A 22,196-nucleotide genomic window follows, 5' to 3' on the forward strand; every position below is an offset into this window, starting at 1 on the left:
AGATTTCAGTTTACTCAGACAAATATGTGCCCCAGACAGCTCCTCCGTCTGCATAAATTCATGTCTTCACTACTTATCATTTCTCCCCCAATTTTTTTCTGGTTAAATGGATTCTCTCTGTGACAGAAAGCTCTTTGTGCATCTGGTGCGGCATAAGATCAGCAGAGGGGTTAATGCTATTAGAAACCTTTTCCACAAATGCCTTGGCCTGCAGTGAGGAGGATACTCTTCCCCAGGAAGCTCATTTAGTTAGGCATATTCTTTTCTGGCAGAGCTTCCAAGGCACTGGGAGCTGAAGTTTTAACCCTGAATACGTGAGGTGATCTCTGCCCTGCACATTCAGCTGTTCCCTATAGAAAGTTTCTATCCCAGCACCAGGGAGGCTATTAATAACAATCCATTTAAGCCGTGCATCTGTATGTGCTTTTCTTTGTGTTTGTTTGTTTCTGTGTGTTTGTTACGGAGGAAATGGCTGAGCCAAAGGCAGCGTTTCTCGCAGCACTGTTTCTCATTGCGGGCGCGATGCCTCTGAGGAAGGGCGGCGGTGGGCTGAACGGGGGGCTAAGAAGGGCTGCTGGGGAGCTCTGAGCTACATCAGGAACTGCCATAGTTAGGGTACACGAGCTGCTCCGGAGCACAGCACGGCACAGAGCTCCGCTTTCCGAGCAGGGAAGGAATGACGGCCCTGAGCCCGGCCCGCCGCCTCCGGGCGCTGTGCGCAGAGCTCCGCCTGCAGGCCCTAACGGTTACTTGAGGCGAGATTCTCCTCAGGTTCAGCAAAGCCCGCCGCCGCGCGGTTTCATTTGCCTTCACCGCTCTTTCCCCCCACTTTCTTTTTACACCTCTGAGGATTTATTGAATTCTAATCCAGTGCTGAAAGACCAGCGCATCAAAAAATGTTGTCAGAAATGCTCACAGCGGCTAAACAGAGTTCTGTGTACTGGTAGCAGTGTAAGAAGCACAGGTAAGTTTTCTGCACCAGAAAAGTAAAACACAGCACAAACATGGCACCAAAATATTTATTTACAAGACATTTATATACTAACTAACTCTTCTTTTTCTTAATCAACGTTTTCGTAAAGCCATACAGGTTTGAAATGCCCACGCCTGCTAAGAAAACAATCTTAAAATAAATAACCATAGTCAGTTACGGTACACCATCTGCTTCCACAGCCCTCTGGTAAAATATGTTCAAAGTAATAGAGAGTGTTTACAATAATACGTTGACACTATTCACTCCTGCCTGCTTATGTGCTAAGCAGCATCTCACAGACCCTACAGCCAGCTGTCCCAAGCAATGCACTGTGCTGGAACGGCCTGCATTCAGACATTCCAGATCCATCCACAAGCCTTGCAGTCTTATGCAATCAGCATCCACCAGCACTTTCTGTACCTAAGGCAGAGACTTGCTGGTCTGGTGGGCATTGAAACGAGATGATCATTATGATCGTTTTCAACTCAGGCCATTCTGTGATTCTATGAGTTCTGCTTTCAGATGGCTGCAAACCAAAAGCAATTCCTCTGCAGATAATGAAGTACTGAAAAACTGGAATTTTAAACATGTTAGTAAATCTTGGGTTTCATTTGAAGAACATAATTTGAAAGGTACTGAGCATGCCAGAATGCCACATCCAGAAACACACATTAGCTTATGCTTAACCAAAAATACCACAGTGCAGAGCCTACTGTAGGCTATTAAAGCAAATCACAGGTGAAAGCCCGCCAGGCTAACTGGTCAGTCTCCTGTTGCTACAGATTTACAGAAAGCAAGGTTCCCACTATCCCCAAGTAGTTTGATCATCTCAGAATTACATCAATTTGAAAAGAAGAAACAAAGATCAATGTGATCCCACTTCCATAGGAACTCCACAGCATTTTACTATTTCCTTGTGAATTACAGCAAGCTCCTACCACGGAGCTTCAGTCTTATTAAATACAATTTCTTTGTACAAGCCAGCACACTGAATTTGTTCAGTATTTTAACAGTGACATCTCTATATACATAGTGGGTTAGTACTGAGTGGCATCTGTTCCTTACACTAAAAAGCTGGTAGCTGGACAATGTCAATTTTATAAGTAGTCTAGATGGGCAGAAAGAGTCTTCTCAATATCTACAACACCACAAGGTGCTCCAGGCAGTCTGGGAAAGTCTCCATGTCCAAATGAATAGCTACTAGCTCCCAGGCTCAAAGGAACTCACTGGTCCTGTGTATAAAGCTGTTTGGCTAACAGACCGAACCACGCAAACCCCTAGGATAGGGCTTCCATTACTTATCTTTTTCATTGCAGTAATGCATACAGCTGTGTGTGTGCACAGGTGAGGCACTGAGGTCTCGCAGAACAGCAGGACATATCCTATTAAAAAGTGGTACTAACAACAATATGTCTCTGGCCTAGGCTGGAATAAATGTTGAGCTTAGAGGCTTTGGCAATCACTGTTTTCCATTTGCTTGGTTGCAATATAGAAATCACACTATTCTTAGAAAGATACGCCATTTTATAGAAGTGTATGAAATACAACCACAGTTGGTAAATTTACAACAGTATTATAGCTCTTGACATCTGTACACTAATATTCCATGCTGGGAAAAGACCGTGCCCTTAGGAAGCCCAGGCTGCTAGCTGCTTCATGTCATCTTCATCCTCCACTCTCTTCCTGGTCGAAGCTGCAGAGAGAGAGATTAACAACAATCATTAACTAATAGTAGTGATCAGAATCATTTTATTTGTGAACATCAGGACTTGCACAGTGCTTTTTAGTTTTAAGATCTTGGGTCACTGAACTGAGGAGCAAGCTAAATGTAGGTAACAGTGATGAAGCTGATGGCTTTGGCTCTGTACAACACTGCTTAGCAGCAGCTACAGACATTGGTGTGTTATCAACGCTGTTTTTCTCCCAGAACCAAAACACAGCATCATGCCAGACACTGGAGAAAACAATTCCATCCCTGCTGAAACAGACACGGATACAACTGATGTGTCACACCATTAGCTCAAGTATAAATGTGTTTAACCCCAAAAAGGTTTAACACTAAGTGAGCAAGCACTACAACACTACCTGTTCTCTCACCTGCACTTGAGCAGGCACAAATGGCCTGTCCCTGGCTGGCTGTGCTACCATTCCAAATACTGCTGAAGGGTTCTGCACGCACATGTCATGCACACGTCCCTGGCAGTGTTCAAGAGGTGTCTGAATAAGGAGCTATGAGATCTGGTTTAGTGGCCTGTGGTAGTAACGGTGATGAGAAGACAGTTGAACTAAATGATCTTGTAGGTCCTTTCCAAACCTGTGATCCTATGATTCTACATCCAGCTTTAGAAAAAAAAAAAAAATCCTAAACATGCTTTGCTTAAGTAACATCTGTGGCTACTTGGTTAACTGCTCTGCTCACAGCAGTAGTAATACTCAGCTTGGGTCCCACACACACTTTCTCACTTTTTTGTTTGTTAAAAGCCAAATCTCCTATCCTGTCTTCACACAGCCCGAATTATAACCTCACACAAATAGCCTACGTTCAGTGACATGCAAATTGCATGTCCTGCTGCCCTGGTTCAGCCTAGGCTTTCGCCAGCTCCATGCTGTGTGCGTCAGGATTTGCATTACTGGGTGTGCACCAGCCCTGCATGTTTGTTTTAGTGCAGCCAGTCAGCTCCTGCCATACTGCTGAAAGCTACCGTCACAGAAGAGATCACTCCTGGAGACTCAAGCTGGGAGGAGGACACAGAAAACCAACAGGTTGAGTTCCTACACCGCAGGTGCCCCTGGACTGCTCAGCAGGGGAAGGTCACAGTGCTTTGCTCTACCCCACTTCCCCTACCTCTCACATTATGTATGTCCAACTAGAAGCAGTATAGAACCATTAATTGTTTGTTCTTCATTCCTTGTAAAAGTAAGCATACAGTTACAAAAAAACAGATAAACCAGTTTTTCAAAAGCAACTAATTTTTCCCAAAGCAGTCATTTAGAAAGATGAAGGAGCAAATCTGGGATAGTGAGAATCACATGGAAACGGTGTGGGTTCAATAAAAATGTCAGCTGGCACAGCTGGATCTGGAAAAGGATATCTGAAGAAGCCATAAATGCTGAGAGTGCAGTCTGCACTGGGTTTTCCTAAGTCCATTTTTTCTGGCTGTTCCTTCATTTATGTAAGGAGATGAGACCAGGCTCCAGTTGGAACATTTTACATTGCTTCTCAGGGATTTAAGTATCACTTGCCAAAACACACAAATGAGTCCAGAACGAGTTGATCTAGGTACCCCTTTCTGCAGCGAATGCACCATACAGCTTGTGTCATGAGTGCTATTCTTGCCACTAAGTATCTATTTTCTTTTTACTAGCACCAGTAAACAGCAAGTCCTACAGCTCCGAGAGAACAGGGACACATGAAGGATACAGTTAACAGCTGTCTGTCTCTGGTTTAATTCAAAATAAACACAGCGTAACTGCAGAAAAACAAGACTGGTGCTTAACGTTCCAGGGAAATAAACCAAAGGAACGACAATGGTTCTTTCAATTTGCACGCCTTGCTACCTCTTGCATTGCTAATTACAATGTCAGTGGCAAACACCAAACCACTAACCTGAAAAGCTGAATTTTTGTAAGGCAAACATTTTATATCTAGGTCAGACTCTAATTTGATAATCTAATTGCCATATAAAAAATAAATCTTCCCATTCTCTGGTGATTTCTCTAGATTTCAGCAGGAGATGCACCAGCATATGTGAAAGGTGAAGTTCTCTGAATTTGCCTCTTCAAATCTATAGAGATTTTGGTCCTAAATGCTCTCATAAATCAAACTGGAATTCCTTTTTTTAATAAACTACACAAAAATAAGTAAGGAATTTAGATTGCTTTAGAAAGCAAAGCAGAATTAAATACATGTCTGTGATTTTCTCTCACTCTTTGACACACAGCATCATTTAATCATGAGAAACTTAAAATGGCAAGCCAGCAGTTTACCAGGGCGAGAAGGCAGCGATGTGGATGGAACCTTTGGCAGTCTGACATCTTGCATTCTCTTGTTCATTTCTTCTTGCTCCAGTTCTTCTAATTCTGCCATCAACTCATCCTAAATTCAAGGGAAACATTAACAAATTCATTGTCCTGACAGTGATCTCAGGCAAGGGCACTTGTAACCACCATAAAGCAAAGTATTACTGAAATAGCAGTTTATGCTTGATAAAGGAATGTTATAAAGTAGTATACTGCAAGTGTCATTTCCACTAACTGTGACCAATAGCAATAAACCTTCACTGAAAGTTGAAATGAGGATGATGGAAGTTAGAAACAGGTCGAAGTATAAAACTAGAAACAAAAATGCCAGTGTACTGCTCATGACAAAAAAAAAAGGCAAACAGAGAGAAAAAAGTCCAAGTGCCTTCAATAGATTTGTTCCAAATCTGCAGCCTGCACAGTTTAAACAGATTCTAATTTTAATGTGCATCTTTTCCCATTTTAAAAACCATCCAGACACCACTGGTTATAAGGCAGACTGTCATTAATTGTTGTGTTTCCACCCTTTTACGCTAAGCCCAGGATTACATGTGATTTCAAAGCAGCACTGGAATGAGAGTTGTTCTCCTGGGTCTGGTTACTCACTCTTGAAGCACACAACACCCTCGGGCTTTTAGCTGCCAAAGGTAATTTGGGCAGATAGTCTCATCTACAAGTATAATACTAAAACATAAAAAAGCTTCACGCTTTTTAAAAAGCCAAAGACTAATACTTTAGATTCTACTCAGATACGGTAGGGCCTTGTTTTGCATTCTTCCTCACACATACAGTGTCACGCCAGGGAGAAACAACAGTTATGTTTACGTGTGTATTTTGAGCAGCACAAATTGCACGCTTCAGTGATATGCATGTGAAGAGGAAATCCAAGTGTGTGGTCAAAATGTCCTTCAAATGAAAAGAAAAAATTATATATCCTCCTCCAACATAAATCCCCTGAGAACCTGGTGATTGGTCCACTGATTCCAGCACTCTTAAGCTGAAGAAGCATACAAACCAGATTTCCCAATGACTGGACAAGTACTGTAAATATTAGGCTCCTATGCAAAAGCAGGTGCTGCTACAATGATGCCCCGCATGAATGACAGTGGCTTATTTTCCCAAAACAGGAAACACTCATTAACTAAGACCAGCATCTCTTAGAAAGTTTTGGGTCAATCCGCACTACACCTAATGAGTCTAGTACCCTACAAGTTGAACACTGATGAAAACTGAGTGATCCTGTATAGCTGTATGGGATGGCAGCATGTTTTCCAGTTGACTGAAGCCCAGTTTACATCAGCCAAATCCCATTCCTTACACCAATATTAATTAATGATTTTAGATTCAAAGTGGTAAAAATAGGAAAGAAGATAATGGAGAGGAAAAAAAAATACAACAAATCACTACTATTTTCAAAAACTTGTGGAAAAAATAATTTCTGAATGAAAAGGCAAAAAGAAGTTAATTAAGCAAATATGATATATAGCACATGTGTTTTTCTCTGCTGTCCATTGGGGTATGTAGGAATTAATTAAGTGGAAAGGTGGGAATTGCTTGATTCTTTAAGAGATTATTGAAATGATTCCTAGTGCTCGGCCATCTTAACACAAAGTAGTACAGTTAGTTTGATTCTGTATTTCCACTCAGTCTGACCTCCAGCTGTACTTCCCGCAGACTGCACAAAGTACACTTGGAGCAGTAAGGACTTCCTCAGGCACAGAGAGTCAAGTCCAGCCATCGGATTAAAGCTACTGCAACAAAGTTACAGAGGTTTCAGTTTCCTGAAAGGTGCCTAGGAAAAGAGAGCACTAGAAGAGAACCCATATTGCCTGCTACAGGAATTACTTCTACATTCTTTTGTACTGTAGAATATCCAGAAAATAATGGCAGGACCAGCATCTCTGAGCACCAAAACAACACAATATCTTAAAATCTGGCCCATATATGCAAAAATTGGGAACAGTAGCCTGTTCATGGTGCGGTGATAGCAATATGCGCTTTGTTAAATGGGTGCCTGTTTGGAGCACAACAAATTATAACTTTCAGTATCCATTTAGAGCAGTGCAAATTACATGCTTTAGTGACCATCTCCTGCCATGGTGCAACTGAGAACACTACAACTGAAAATACCAACTATGAAACTAGGTTTGAAACTTCCTCTTTATTAGCCTTTATTTTTATGTTTATTATTTCTATAAAGATTTAAGTAAACATAAGATGTCATAGATAGGATAAATTAAGAGCCACAAAACTTCATATCCTCACCTTTTGAGAAATAAAACTCTGGATCAAACCATTGTACCACAAAACAACTACAGAGTGATTTTACAGCCAAGACTCAGTTCTTACTAAAATACTGACCTCATCAAACTCATCACCAAATGCAGCTCTGTTTGAGATCGCTTCTGAAATTTCCCGAGCCACATCTTGCTGTTCAGTGATATCTTGCATCAAGTCATCAATTTTGTTCAAGTCCCTGGCAACATAAGAGAGAGCGGTTTGTAGAGATACATCATTCAAATTGTGCAGAAGGGACTCAGAAACACCTAAAGAGATCCTAGTTTACTTCTCTTTAAACAGAAGAACTCACATGGAGTAATTTTCTTTACTTAAACTTAAGTCTTAATGTTTCCTGGCAAGTTTAAGTGTGTTTTACTCAGTCCAATTCCTTCCACTGTGGCATAACAACTCAAGTCATTCTACACAGCCTGTGCTTCCTCTCTCTGTGCTTCTCACACATCCATCAGCCAGCAGCTACCATCACTGGGCAGACCACATCTCCTTCCTGAGGTCAGCATCATTACAGATGGATCTTTCTTGATGTTAAGCATTCACCAGAACTGGAGGAAACTTATAAGGACCACACTTAAGTTTCCCCTTATTGTTAATTTCATTATTGTTTCAGTTCCTGTTTACTTTTGCCAGAACAACCTTTCTGATATAACTCTTTATTCAGGCAGGAAAATGCCTCATGAAACAACATAGGCCATGTAAAAGTATTATACACACACACACACACACACACACACACACAAAATACCTTCTATTCAATCCTAACCAGTACTTTGAAACACACAGTCCAGTTTACAGACTTTGAGGAAGAGCATCTAGTTGAAGAAACTCAGTTTTATTGTGGAAAACCTGAGGGCAGCATCAGGTCTCTCCTGCCAAGGCCTATTTACTAAAAAAAAAAAAGTGCCACCTGAATCTGTTTAGTTAGCTGGACTTCCATCTAAACTTGCTGCTATGAAAAGATATTTTCCTGCCAAATATAACACAACAGCACCAACATCATCCCTGACATTAAATGCTTGAACCAAAATGAAGTAAAAAACTGGATGACGGGATACAACAGACCATAGTGATGATAAAGTTTAAAAACAATTACCAAGCTCCTTCTGAAAGCTCGTAGAAGTGACTTACATATTTTCATGCACTTTTTTCATAGTTTGTGCAGCATAACTCATATTCTTGAGCACTTCTGTGTTCGTGTGTGAATTCTCCAGTGCCTCTCTCTGGAATTCAATTGTTGAGAGCGTCCCATCAATTTGACTCAGCTGCTTCTCATACCTCTTCTTTCTCTTCAGTGCTTGTAAGGCAGCTGGAATGCAAAGAGGCACAGTACATTGTGTATTTTCATAGCAAAACACAAGGACAAGCAGTTCAGTAACGGTCCGACCAGGAGAAGTCACATTTCTCACCTTCCTACCTTACTAGAAGAGAGGCAAACTTTGACCACATCGGATCAGCAGCCTGTTTATCACCAACATGCAGAAGCATGAACATGCTGGAAAGCCTCTTTTAGGTTAAATCCTTTTAGAACAGGCAAGAACAGCTTCTTCCTCCACTACAGAAGATCTTGAATTCCACGTGGGGAAAATGGGGAAGATAGGGATGAAAAAGAAAAACATCAAAGAGAAATCAGAAAGTAGGAAATGAGAAAGAAAAGATTGCAAAACCTAAGGTAGAGCTGAGGAAGACAGAGCAAGAACTGGCATAATGGCCACCTCTCCAGCAGTGCTGTTGACAAAGTTTTGTCTCGGTAACAGAAAGTGACCAGTGTAATGGCAAGTCCAAATGACCTGACCTCAGGTCAGAGGCAAGATTCACACTTCTTTGGCTTTCAGTTTTATCTTCTGTTCCTTGTAGTCATCAAGGAACATATATATTTAAAACTCTGAGCATGAAAATATATAGAAGATATAAGGCTTTTGTGGACAAGGCCACACTTAAATCCAGCACCTCTCAATTATCTTTTTAAATCAGGGAGATTACTGTTTTGCATTTGCTATGTTGTAAGCAGCATACTTTGCCCAGAGTAAATCATTACCAGTATAAATGCACGTGACAAACAGAAGGAGAAAAGGGCTTTCACTCAGTTTCTGGGTGTGGAACACACAATCTTGCCACAAGCATTTCCTGACCAGTATTCTTTCCAAACTCTGCATGTGCCAGGCAAGATAAAGCATAGAAAAGAGACTAAGTTCTGAATTAGGGAAAAAAAGAGAGAGAGAGAGACTATTAGTTTTTCAAAGCCAGTTAATAGCCGTGTCTTTTTTCCTGTTATATTTAATTTTCTAAATGTGTTCAGAGCCAGCAAGCTACTGCAGTCCCCAGTCAGTGGAAAAAAGCAATTACTGTTGGTGTTCTGTTTAAATGATCACTCATGTAAAAAAACAATGAATCTAGACATTGGGGTATCCAGTTCTCCAACTAAAGCAAGGATACCCTAAAATATCTATTTACTGCTTTACTGACAAGTGCTTGAATTGACATGGTCAAAACTGCCATCATTAGCTGCACAAGGACAAGCATTCACACAGACTCTGAAGTACAGTGTCTTTGGAATCTACGGTAAAGTGTATGAGGACAGCAAACCACAATCAAAACAGATTAACTCGGTATTCAAATTCAGCATTTACCCAGCTTTTGGGACACAGTCTGAAGCTGTGCAGTCCCAAGCATGAGTACAGGTTGGAAAACAAGCAGACTGAAAATAGGGGAAGTATTGTCCCCCTTTACCTTGTCCTTGTGAGGCCCCATCTGGAGCACTGCGTTCAGGTCAGGAGCACCCATCCTAAAAAAGGAGATGGAGCCTTTGGAGCAAGTCTAGAGGAGGCCACAAGGATGGTCAGAGGGCTGGAGCACCTCTCCTCTGAAGGCAGACTGAGAGGGTTGGGAGCTTTCAGTCTGGAGAAGAAAAGGCTCTGGGGAGACCTTGGACTGGCTTTTCAGTGACTTACAGAACAAAGCTCTTGTTAGCAAATCAATTCATACTCTTTCCTTATCAGCCCAGGTGTAACATATTCCCACACCATACTACATGATCTTTCCACTTATATTAAATGAATGCCCTAAATTGCAGAGTTCTGTAATTATAGCCCCTACAGATAAAATAAGAGATTTTCACTGTTACTTGAAATCTGTTTTTCTGTTTTACAGATTGTAATTAAATCTATTTTTAAGTAATTTTCCACTACACACATGAACATTTTTAAATCTGCGTACTAATTCTTGCAAGCACAATATTTAAATGCTTCACAGAAATGCTACAGCATAATAAGCTGAAACATAATCTCTATTTTTTTGTAATGAAAAATTGAGGAGAACATCCACTTACTTTACTGAAGCTCTAAGAATGACACTGAAAAAGAGCGTTGCCCATTTCCAAGATTTCAGAAAAGGAAAGACAGCCTGGTAGGATGAGTCTAAGTAAGGGCAGAGTCTGAGGAAGCAAGCGTAAGAGCAGTTTAACCAGGTAGAGGTGGAGGTTTCCAGGACAAAAAGAAAGCAGTCTCATATACCCTGTTTTGCTCCAGTGAAGCAGATTCCACTCCTGCATTTCATAATGGAGTGGTGAGCAATTCCTTGTAGTTTACCAACTGTGTTGTGCTCTACTTCAAGTCCAGCAAGCAGGACACAGCTCAGTAGGATTAGGAACCACTGCTTTTAATTGGAGTTTTTATTCTATTTTCCAGTTTAGTGGTTGGAACAGCAACAGGCTATTGCATCAGTTTATGCATGAATATTGATGAACTTCTGTTATTTATACACAGACACTTCTCCAGTATCGCTGCTAAGCTGATGTTATAGTAAGGAAAAAGAAATGACCAAAATTGGCCATTTCTGGCAACAGCAATATTAATTCTGACCACACCGATTATCCAGGTTTCTAAATTAAAGAACAAAAGCAGCGACACAGTCGTGGCACTTTCATCACAGCCTCCTGATAGATCAGAAATAGAATTTATCACTGTGCTTTCCTATTGTATTTATGAGCCCTCCACCAATTTCTATCAGTAAAGGAATTGGTTATCTCATATTCTCAAGTACAATTAAGAACGCTGCCTAATAAACCTTAAAATTCCCAGGGGAAAACTGGTTATGTCTTCAAAAGACATAACACCACTGTGAAAACACCGGATCTCATTCTTGACTACAGTTCACAAGAACTCCACTTCGTGTCCCATAAGGGACTGATGGATTACAGAATCCGAATTCAGACCAGGAATACCCAGATGAAATGCCACTGAGGCCATAAAAAAAATCACACTGCCTTAAGATCATTATGGATACTCTTAATCCTTAAAACCCTGTGAGGGAAGCCACATACAGTTACAACCGAGACAATAATTCAGAAACAATAAGGCACTTGACTCATGATAACCACTCCAGCTGACAGCAAGATACTTTGAATGTGACCAAAAAGAGCAGAGAACAATGGCTGTAAGTCACAGAACACAGACATGCTTAAAGGTTTCCTCCTCTCTCCCTGCCACAAACCTTCAGTCCCTACCTGTCACACACCCTGCTACATAGATGACCTGTCCCTGACAGCATGCAACTGCCACATTGCTCTTCAGTTTCAGAAGCATTCTGGATACAAGTAGCTCACTGAAAAGGAATGCTACATGGCTACATGAGCCCTGCCCAAACGTACTACACAAGAAAATCAATTCATATAAGCCAACCTCCTTCACAGGCTTTGTCCTCATTAGTATTATATAGCTGTCTAGGTTAAGCTTTATTCCTATTCTGCATATAGAAGAAAAAGAGAAAGAGAGAGAGAGAGAGAGAGAGATCATCATTTCATCACTCAGTTAGCAGTGGAGGCAGCACCCCTGCACATGCTAACAGAACACCCAACACAAAGGTGGGAATTTTCAGGTGACAAAGCTTCTCTGTGGTGAGCTGTATTGGATCCTAACCCACAATCATAAAGGAACTGGGTGTTGTCATTGCTAACCCGGACATAACGAGCCATAGAAGCACAAAGAAAACACAACATCTTGCATCTCTCCAGCACTACCCCAATTTCTCAACTCGAGCCTCATCAATTCTGACACTTTGTCTCATTTTCTGTCTTTCAGAATATTGAAGATGAAGGGCCAATGTGCTGCTGGAGTTGGCAGCTGTGCACTGATTGAGACATCAACAGATACTCAAGAAAATAAAGCAAAATATAACAAAGACAATCCTGAGTTATGATCTGATATGGTGAGCCATCTGAAGGCAATGCAAATTGTACAAATAAATACAGCTCATCATGACATAACCTCTCTAAGAGGAATTCCAGCACACGCTGTCCTTCAGAAAACCCCGTGATAGTCTAGCTACAGTAAAAAGTTACCATCAGGTAACACGGCAACTGTATCATCCCCAAGGCCCAGCTAATTTCAAATTAGGAACTGCAGAGGTGCAGACTTCATGAAGGAGAAGCCAACTATATTTAACTGACACTTCAGATCTGTTTAAATAGCTAATACGTTACAGCTTGAAGGCAAGTTAAACCTCCTGATGTCACATGAACCCATCCAAGACTCAGGCCCATGTGAACTCATGAAAAATTGCTGCCCCTTGAGTATGATCTCACTTGTGTCAGTAAAACCGACTCATGCTCCTGAGCCTAAAAATCAAATGAGATCACACTAACTTGGAGCACTGTCTGTACCCAGATAAATCCTGCTTCATCCCAGATACTCCTGTTATAAATTCCACGGGCTCCTCCACAGGATCAATTATGAAAAGAACAGATCAAGCTGCCCACCAGCTCCTTCTGAAGCATTTGCTTTAACAAGGCATTGTAGATTCAAACTTTCATTCTCTCGTTCGCACGTAGCGTTTACACAGCGCTACAATAGTTGCAGTCTAGCACAGATTTCCCCTGTACTATAGCACAAGGAGCAGTTCGAGCTGTTATACATTAATGAACTGCGATAAAAACTAGCACAAACATCACATCAAATGAGGGATATTCTTGTGGAATTAAGTTTACTCAGGCTGCCAAATTCAATCGCTTTGGCACAGCAAGATGAGTTTCATTTCTCATGACTGCAGTTTCACCACCTCCTTTTGACTTTAGAGACATTTTTGACATTAAAAAAAGATCTTTCTCTGTACTTCTCGCCCTACTTTCTCTTTACTGACCTTAACTGTGGGTTACTGAGCAAATGACAAGATCAAAGGGAGTTACTTTTGACCACGACCAGTTCAACAATACAGTTTGCAACAAGACTTCACATAGACCTGCACAGATAAAACCAGAAGGATTGCACACTCAGTGCAGCAGAGGAAGCAAACACCTGGGAGAGAAGCTTCACATGCCTAATGGCACATGTTTTAAGCGTGAGACAATGGGTTGACTAACAGCCGGAACCCACATAAACCAGTCAGGTTGCAGAAGCTGATCCAACTTCTCCCAGTAATAAGTAATTGCTGCCTCTGCACCATTCTCTCCTTCACAGGTGCCCAAGCTCTTCTACAGCCGTGGAGTCAGAAAACCCCAGCCTAGCCTGGGTACAAACAATCTAGCTGAAAAACTAAGACATTTTACAGCTGCTTTCTGGAACACACCCTTCAGGAAGCTCTGACAACAAAAGGATGGGAGTAGTAGTAGTGTGAGGCAAGCCTGAAGCAGGAAACTGCAGTAATGCCAGCTTAAAGTGCAGGCTTGGCATGAAGTTCCATAGCAACATGCCTAGGTCTTGGTAGGAATTGCTACAGACAAAGGAACCAGCCTGTTTCCTTGTGTCAGCCCCGCTGCTCGTGCACAGTGACCCAGCTCTGGGAGCTATCTGGTCACTGTGTCCCACAGCACGACTTTGCAGCGAATCTCTCCCTGAAGAGCCAGTGTCTGCTCAAAAGGCCCAGTGAGACACTCCAGTTGAAGACAGGGAAGTCTGTAAGAGCTCTCTAAGATGTCTGGAACACAACAACCCTCAGCGTCACATTCTTGAGAGCTCATGTGCCACAGACAGGCAGACTCAGCTGCTGGGCTGGCTTTGGTCCTTTAAAATCTGACCAATTCCTACCAACGTTTTCTAATCCTAATTAAATACTTCCTGCTAACAACTATGAAGGGCTAAAGTATTACAAATGCATTAAGGGGATAACCAAAGCACTCCTCACGAGCTCTAAATTATACGGCATTAACTTTTTAAATTATCCAGCAACAGAAGGAGTAGGTGAAAGAACTACCCTTGCTGCAATGTGAATCTTTGATTCAGGATATTTTGTCTCTGTTTGGAAGCATTTAAGAAAAAGTACATCTTGGAGTAGACAATAAGGATTCCAGGCAACTTAAAGAAGTAATTATCTTGTTTCTCAAAGGCCTGTGTGTCCGTGTGGTTCCAACCATTTGCTTCCCAGAGACAACAGCATTGATGTAAGCAGGATCCTGACTTTATTTATTACCACCCACTGGACTACAGGCACAAAACTAGTTAAGAATAAAGCATCCTCTTATCAGTCCGCCATAATGACTCCACAGTGCACCGCACGCAAATGGATACCAAAGCCACCACAGCAGCCTACTGTAGGAAGCTGGTCATTTAAAGACACACAACCCGCTCAGGTCGCCACTGAAAGGTTCACCCGGGGTTCTCCCGGCCAGACACGGAGCTCACCTCTCTTGTTCTTGGTGCCGTGCTGCCGGGCCAGTGCCAGCTCCCGTTCAATCCTGGTCTCCAGGTACTCCTGCTTCTTGCTGAGCATCTCCTCCGTCTCCCGCAGCCGGGCCAGGGCCTCCTGCGGCGAGGGCCCCCTACGGCCCTTGGAGGCCGCGGAGCCGCCCCCCTTGAAGAACCTGGAGATCTTGCTCATCGCGGCGTCGGAAGGCTCTGCCCGCGCCGGGCCGCCCCAGAGCCGTGAGGGCACTTCCCGGGCCGAGGTACGGCACCTGGCGGCGGGGCGGGCCAGGCCGGCCTCACCTCCCGCCCCCGGATCGCGTGCGCCCCTCGAGCGGCGAGAGGGCGGTGAGCTCCGCGGGCAGCACCGGCGTCTACGGGCGGCGGGGCGGGCGGCGCCGGGCGGGACCGAGGGCGGCGGGGAGGCGGGCCGCTGTCCGGCGGACGTGGGGCGGCGGTGGGAGCGGCAGTGAGGAGTCTCCTGCCTGCTTGTCGTCCACAGAAGGAACGCTGCGGGCGCCTTTCTCTGCCCTGCCCCTTCTTCGGCTGAGTGCTCACGGCGTGCTTTGGTAGCAGTGCGGGAAGCGCAGTCCTGCTTCGAGGTAACCGGACATCGAAAGTTTAGGGGTAGCTTTACAGCTTGTGTTTCTCCCCAGTTTCGGGATCACAGAGGTTGGAAAAGACCTCAAAGATCAGCTGGTCCAACTGTCAACCCACCCCCACCATACCACTAAACCAGGTCCCTCAGTGCTGCTTTGTTGCCTTTAATAGGACACACTCCGTGGCCTCAGTGTCTTTCTTCCAGCGAGTCTCATATTGCAAGGAGTGTTTTCAGAGGGACAGTCACCTCACTAACAACGCCAACCAGCCATGAACGTGCCAGCACCTGATGTATGATGTCAGTGACAAGCAGGTGACAGACTCCTTGTAAATACTTGGTGCAGAAGTCACTGGTGACACAAGCTTTGTGGTGGTGAGTGGCAGCGTGCTGCAAGAGGACATTCATGCACAAGTGCCCTGAGGCTCTGGCATGGCCTCACCTCAAGGACTGCATGCAAATTTGAGTGTTATGACACAAGAAGGACATGAAACTATGAGAGAGCATCCAAAGGAAAGCTACAAATGTGGTAAAGGATCCAGAGGTTCAAGAAGAACGTTGGGAGCTCGTCATCTCCCTTCCCTCTTGGAATGCACAACTGTTCTGCATCTGACAGGACTCAAAAGAAACAGAAGCACAAAGCCCTTTTTCCCCCAGTAGCAGCAGGCAGACCGCCCAGTGCCACCTGCGGGATGCTCACCGAGCGGCAGCTACAGGAAACCACCGCCACGAGTAACACTACCGCCCAGCAGGTGCCACGGATCCCGCCCTGGAGCAGGAACACCAAGATATCAGCATACGTACTCCCACCCTCTTCTCCACCCCGTCCCTCCGTGCCCGCCCCCTGCCTGCTTGGAGTCCTCCTGCGGCCCGACAGCGCTTGCGCGCCTCGCTCAGCTCCCCGCCCCTTCCGCGAGGAAAATGGCGGAGCTGTCGGTGGGGCAGCACTGCGGGGTGCCGGACTGCCGGCAGCTGGGTGAGCTCCATGGGGCTCGGGGGCGGGAGCTCCGTGGCAGCACCGCCTTTGTGCTGCTGCAGGACTGTTATTGTTCTCATTTTCCACTCTTAGAGTTGATTTCAGGTGTTAATGGAGAGATAAAAATTAAATTAAAAACTATTAGAAAAAAAAAACAAAACAACAAAACGTGTTGTTTAACAGAAAATAAATCTCTTTTTCTGCTTCTGAGTTGAAGGAGGGAAGATTTAGGTTGGATGTCAGGAGGAAGTTCTTTACCAAGAGAGCTGGCACAGGCTGCACAGAGAGGTTGTGGATGCCCCGTCCCTGGAGGTGTCCGAGGCCAGGCTGGATGCGGCCCTGGGCAGCCTGGTCTAGTATTAAATGTGGAGGTTGGTGGCCATGCTTGTGGCCAGAGGGGTTGGAGCTTCATGATCCTTGAGTTCCAACCTAAGCCATTCTGTGATTTCTTTCAGATTTTCTCCCCTTTGTATGTGATGGCTGTTCAGGTGTTTTTTGGTAAGTTTTCCTGCATATCTCAGTGTGGCAATTGTTGCAGACCTAAATGTTTTATGAATGTGCAATAACTGAAGTTAGATATGTTCAATTAAAAAGTAATTTATTTTTACTGCCTGTTCTCCCAAGCAGCTGTTGTAGTGATTTGAATTCAGAAAGAGTATCTCTAGAATGTGGTTAACTATTATAGAAGGTATGAAGGTTAGACCTTGATTTGTACTGATGTTGGTATTTGTTTTATGTAGAAAAAAAACCCTATAAATTTCTTCCAGGGTCTCAAATCAGAGCAGAGAAATTATGAGCTGCCTCAAGTTGAGGGCAGATCTAAACTTTCACTTTTTAAACTGTAGATGCTTTCGAGGCATTTCTGGTGTTGTGGGGAGTGATCCAAAATCCATTAAAACAAATTCCAGTTGCTTTGAGCTGAATTCTAAAGTATGCTAATGACCTTACTGGTTTGGAATGCTTTATTAACTTTGGGCATTAAGTCCTAAGAGACAAATAATTGTTGTTGTTCTGCTTGTCAGGTAGCAAAGCACTTCACAGTCATTCGCTTGATAGAATAAATGTTCAGAATTCAGTTGAAACATTGCTGTGGTAAAACTTGTCAGATTGCACTTTTTTAATGTGCACTTTTCTCCTCTTGAAATGATGATAATGTTGTGATATTTTCTTCTTTTGCCACTGAGTCTTCAGCACAGGAGCCGGGATGCTCATGGGTGTTCTGAGGTAATTTAATAGTATAGGACTACCTTTAAAATTCTGTGCAACTGAACTGGCTCTTTTCAGGTTAAGGCATATATGCATAGTAAATAACTGTGAATTATTAAACTGAGAGTGCTTGACGAGCTTTAAAAAATGAATGTACTCTTTCTCTGTGTTTCAGGACTAAGTTTGATTAGGAGGATGGTTCTCTTGATAACAGCTATGTTAATGAGAACTATATTAATGCTGAACTAATTTTACCTAGAGAATGGAAAGCAGGAACAGTCTTTTTCAGTAGCCAGACTGGTGACTTGTCTGTGGTATGCTTGTTTACACCTATTTTGTACTGATGCTTAGGTGAACGTAAGAAACAATTCTGTGAAAGCAGATCAGCACACATCTTACCCATGCTCATACAAGGACTGCCACGCGAAGGAACTTCTGCCAGTTTTATGTCCCTACTGTGAAAAACATTTTTGCCTGAGGTGGGTGGAATAGAGTTTTTAAAGATAAATACTTGTTTGTTAGTGATGGGGCAAAAATTAATGTAAGTTTTTTTTCTCTGTTATTTACAGACATCGGCATCAATCAGATCATGAGTGTGAAAAACTGGACACGCCGAAACCTCGAATGGCTGCCACCCAGCAGCTAGTTAAAGATATTATAGGCAAGTACAATGGGAAAATATATATATGCTACAGTTTTCTTCTTTGTGACCTTCTTTAATGGTCTAGGCTTGACCAAAAGATTGACAGGGTTGGGAGTTCCTTGTTTGAATAGTCTTCAACTCACCTGTCAGCTTGTGATTGCGTTCACTGTAACTGCAAAAAGAAAAGAGTGGCATGTATCTGCAACACCAGAGGGCCTGGGTTCGAATCCCCCTTGTGGCGCAAGGGGTAAAACTGCCGCTCTGCTACACTAGAGGGCTCGAATCCCGGGAGTTGGACTTGATGGTCTCTAAGGTCCCTTCCAACTCGCACGATACTATGATACTATCATACTATCATACCTAGAAATAAATAAAATCTTTGAAAACAGAGAGGAGACTCAAGTTTCCTTCAGAATTATTGCATAGTTTTGATCCAAGTACTACCATGTAATTAATTTTAGTTAGCCACTTATCTCTGCATATTAGTTAATATGCAGGTAATACTTGTACTCTGTGCATGTGCCCATCTGCTGGGATTATAGCTATGCAATTGAGGTGCCAAAAAAAAAGTGAGTCCACAATACAATTTTAGTAGCTTTTATACAAGATCTGGTGCAGGAAAGAGAATAGAAAGCACTGCCTAACTGGCCTGTGGATGTTATGTGTAGAAAGGAGAACCTAAACCTGTTGCCATATGAATACTGTGATAACCACAGCTACAGAAACATTGGAATTTGTATCTCTTCAGCTTTTGCAAGATGTTTACCTGGTTCTTTTGCTGATCTGCCTTTCTGTGAAGCAGAGTTCTGTTACATCATAAATATTCTTGAATGGGGTACATAATAACTTGCCCTTGAGAGGACAGGTTGGGAGTTGACAATTTAAGAAATACAAAAAGGCTTATAGTATAGAGATATAATATAAGCTTATTCCAATATATGTTCATGAGAAATTTCACTCACGCTAACAAGAGTAATATTCTTCTCAGATTCTAAAAAAAGTGAAGAAATAAAAAGCAAAAAGCGCAAAGGAGCAAGAAACAGTGAAACAGCAGCAAAAGTGGCATTAATGAAACTGAAAATGCATGCATGTGGTGACAAGTCCTTGCCTCAGGTCAGTCATATTTGGTTTCCATAATTGACTTCTCTGAGGAAAAGATACATTTTGTAACTTTATTTCTCTTTTTCTCGGTTTCTCTATGGATTTAATTCTCCAAGGCCACAGTCATTTACACATAGATTTCAGCTTGCCATCCAAAAGCTGTCTCACTGATCCCATGCCTTTTGTAAGGTGTTCGTGTACAGTTTAGAGCAGTCAGGTCCTTTTTAACAGAATTGTGTTAGCACACCACGTTTAGGCCCCTGAGATTGGATTTATAATAGTGAAAACATTGTGTGATAATTAGGTGTTTAATTAATGTATTTAAAGCAACTGCAGCTATTCTATTACTGAGTCCTCTTATGAACTTATTTTTTTCTGTACTTGTCATGCTTTAAATAAGATAGATCTTCTGCTATGAGCAGGATTATTACAAAGACCTGCTTGTAACACTCCTCACAGTGCCACTGTAAGAAATATTTGCTGAAGAGAGAGTGATTAATTTCAAATATTACGGAACATTGACTGATAAATAAACTCCTGCATCTCTCTCTATCGAATTTGCTTCCTAGACTCTTTCTAGATAATCACTGTTTACTCTTATTTACTGCCCTGCTAGTTCCAGTCTGACAGATTTTTTAATATGATGTTTCTCAAATGCTTCTTAGGCATATTAATTCCCGTAGTGCTGTATAGTGAAGTTGTAAATGTTCAAAACTTGACTGAATCTGACTTGATGCCACCTGATCGGTCGTTGTAGTTAGGCTCAGCTCCAGTTTTGCCTTGCACTGAGCATGGTCTGCAGCATGTGATCCCAGCAGTCCTTTCTAACTAAGGTCAGGAAAAAAAAGGACTATTTTAGAAATGTCTTTTCTCTCTTGATAGGCCAGGGATCCGTTTTCTGCAGATAGTTACTTCTTTCAGGTACTCCTTGCAAGACTGACCAGCTCAAAACAGGAGGGCCATGTGGCAATATAGTGGTAGTTATTGTGTCCTTGATTGACTGATATTCTCTTGGATATGGCACAGAAATTCTGGGATGCAGCAGTAGAATGAGCAGATTTGTGAATTGTGTTGCAGTGTGATGTAGGAAACTGCCTCGTCATCCTTAGAACTGGAGGAGGAACTGGAGGAAGGTGCTAGGACACTGTTAGAAGCTAAGTTATGTTAATGTGTGCTTGTAATAAGATGTCTGTGGTAGCTGTTTCACAACTTGTAGTCATTTACATTTTAGAATGATTTAAGTCCTGCTTCCCTTTCCCCTTTGTAGTATTCCTTGGTGTTACAGATTTTTGTGTGAGGAAAATGCACTGGTTGAAAATTCTCCTTGGTTTTATGAACAAGCTGGGAGGAGGACAGATTTATTTTTCTCTAGGAAAGGCTTAAATAAATCCTTGAAAAAGAAGACCTCTGTCTTGTTTGACAGTGTCTAGCTTGGATTCATAAAGGACAGATGCAACTGAGAAATACATCAATGCACATTTGTGGAATTATGCTTTGCTTTTCTGATTTTATTTTTTATCTTTTATATATGTAACTCATTTTTATGTTTCTCTAGACAGAAAGAATTTACTTTCAAGTACTTTTACCAAAGGGAAACAAAGAGAAAAGCAAGCCGATGTTCTTTTGCAGTAAGTGGAGTATTGGCAAAGTAGTAGATTATGCAGCTTCCTTAGCAAGCCTTAAAAATGACAACAACAAATCAACAGCCCAGGTAAATAAGTAATAATATATGTGTGTGTGTGTGTGTGTATGTATATATATATATGTTATTTTTTTTTTCTACCCTTCCCTCCTTCTCCTCCTCTTTTGGTATCTCAGGCAAATTTAAAGAATAATTTCTGTGTTATTTGTCTTGTAGAAATTGAGGTTATGCCATACTGCCTCTGGAGAAGCCTTGCCATTTGAGCACACGTTGGAAAAATGGCTGTCTGATGAAGATTATCCATTATTCAATGGTGGAAATATAATTCTGGAGTATCTTGATAATGATGTTTTATTTATAGAAGATACAGAGTCATACTTAAGTTAGTAACTTATTGCGAACAAAACAATAGAAGATTTTCTACAAGTGTGGTATTCAGACCAAGACCACTTTCTTCTTCATAGAATCATAGAATAGCTTGACTTGGAAAGGATCTCAACAACGATCTGGTTCCAAGCCTCCAGCCATTGGCAGGGTTGCCACCCTTAAATCACTGTATGCCAGAATCTGTTCTCACCTCTTGAACACTCAGTTTCCATGAATTCTTCAGGTGGCAAAACTACGTCCTGAAAGAACAACTAGTTGTTAGCGATAACTCATATTACAGATTCTCACTAGCTGAAATAAACTCTTGCTTTATGGACATTTTACAGCTAAATGACATTGTCCTAAATTTCATGCTTTTGGGGTTTCTTTTTGTGTGTAAATGATGGCTAAATTATGTATTGATAAATACGGAAAATGTGTGGTTGCAGTGTGTCAGTTCTGTGAAGGAAAGGAGCACGTGACACTCTCCCAGCATGTTTTCTACATCTACAGGAACAGATTTCAAATGGAAATGCAGCACTGGAGCCCATGCTTCAGATCCACATTTTCTTAGTGCATTGGTTTTTAGAGAAGAAGCTTTATAAAGCGAAGGTAATTTTCACGTCTTTTCTGTGGTTTCAGAATGTCAATATCAAGTTCTTTTTTTAATCTTCCACTTAATTACCCAGTGAAATCATCCTCTCTTACATAACATTTCAAAAAGGAAGAAATACGGTTAAACCAGAGGCACAGCTTTTAACAGCTT

General features: G+C 42.2%; 2 protein-coding genes across 2 annotated transcripts; one reads left to right on the forward strand and one right to left on the reverse strand.

Moving 5' to 3' along the window:
• Positions 1 to 1,002: 1,002 nt before the first annotated feature.
• CHMP4C (charged multivesicular body protein 4C) lies at positions 1,003 to 15,281 on the reverse strand. The gene is made up of 5 exons (XM_072329175.1): positions 14,899 to 15,281; positions 8,417 to 8,594; positions 7,355 to 7,469; positions 4,961 to 5,069; positions 1,003 to 2,666 (listed from the first exon to the last, which is right to left on the reverse strand). The coding sequence occupies exons 1-5, from the start codon at positions 15,092 to 15,094 to the stop codon at positions 2,602 to 2,604; spliced, it is 663 nt and encodes a 220-aa protein (XP_072185276.1). The 5' UTR covers positions 15,095 to 15,281; the 3' UTR covers positions 1,003 to 2,601.
• A 1,060-nt stretch (positions 15,282 to 16,341) lies between these two features.
• ZFAND1 (zinc finger AN1-type containing 1) lies at positions 16,342 to 21,875 on the forward strand. Its single transcript, XM_072329379.1, has 8 exons — positions 16,342 to 16,472; positions 16,928 to 16,970; positions 17,657 to 17,696; positions 18,030 to 18,157; positions 18,248 to 18,339; positions 19,310 to 19,434; positions 20,978 to 21,133; positions 21,281 to 21,875. The coding sequence occupies exons 1-8, from the start codon at positions 16,418 to 16,420 to the stop codon at positions 21,449 to 21,451; spliced, it is 810 nt and encodes a 269-aa protein (XP_072185480.1). The 5' UTR covers positions 16,342 to 16,417; the 3' UTR covers positions 21,452 to 21,875.
• The last annotated feature ends 321 nt before the right edge of the window (positions 21,876 to 22,196 follow it).

The sequence above is a fragment of the Excalfactoria chinensis genome, chromosome 2 (assembly GCF_039878825.1).
Source record: "Excalfactoria chinensis isolate bCotChi1 chromosome 2, bCotChi1.hap2, whole genome shotgun sequence".
Lineage (NCBI taxonomy): Eukaryota > Metazoa > Chordata > Aves > Galliformes > Phasianidae > Excalfactoria > Excalfactoria chinensis.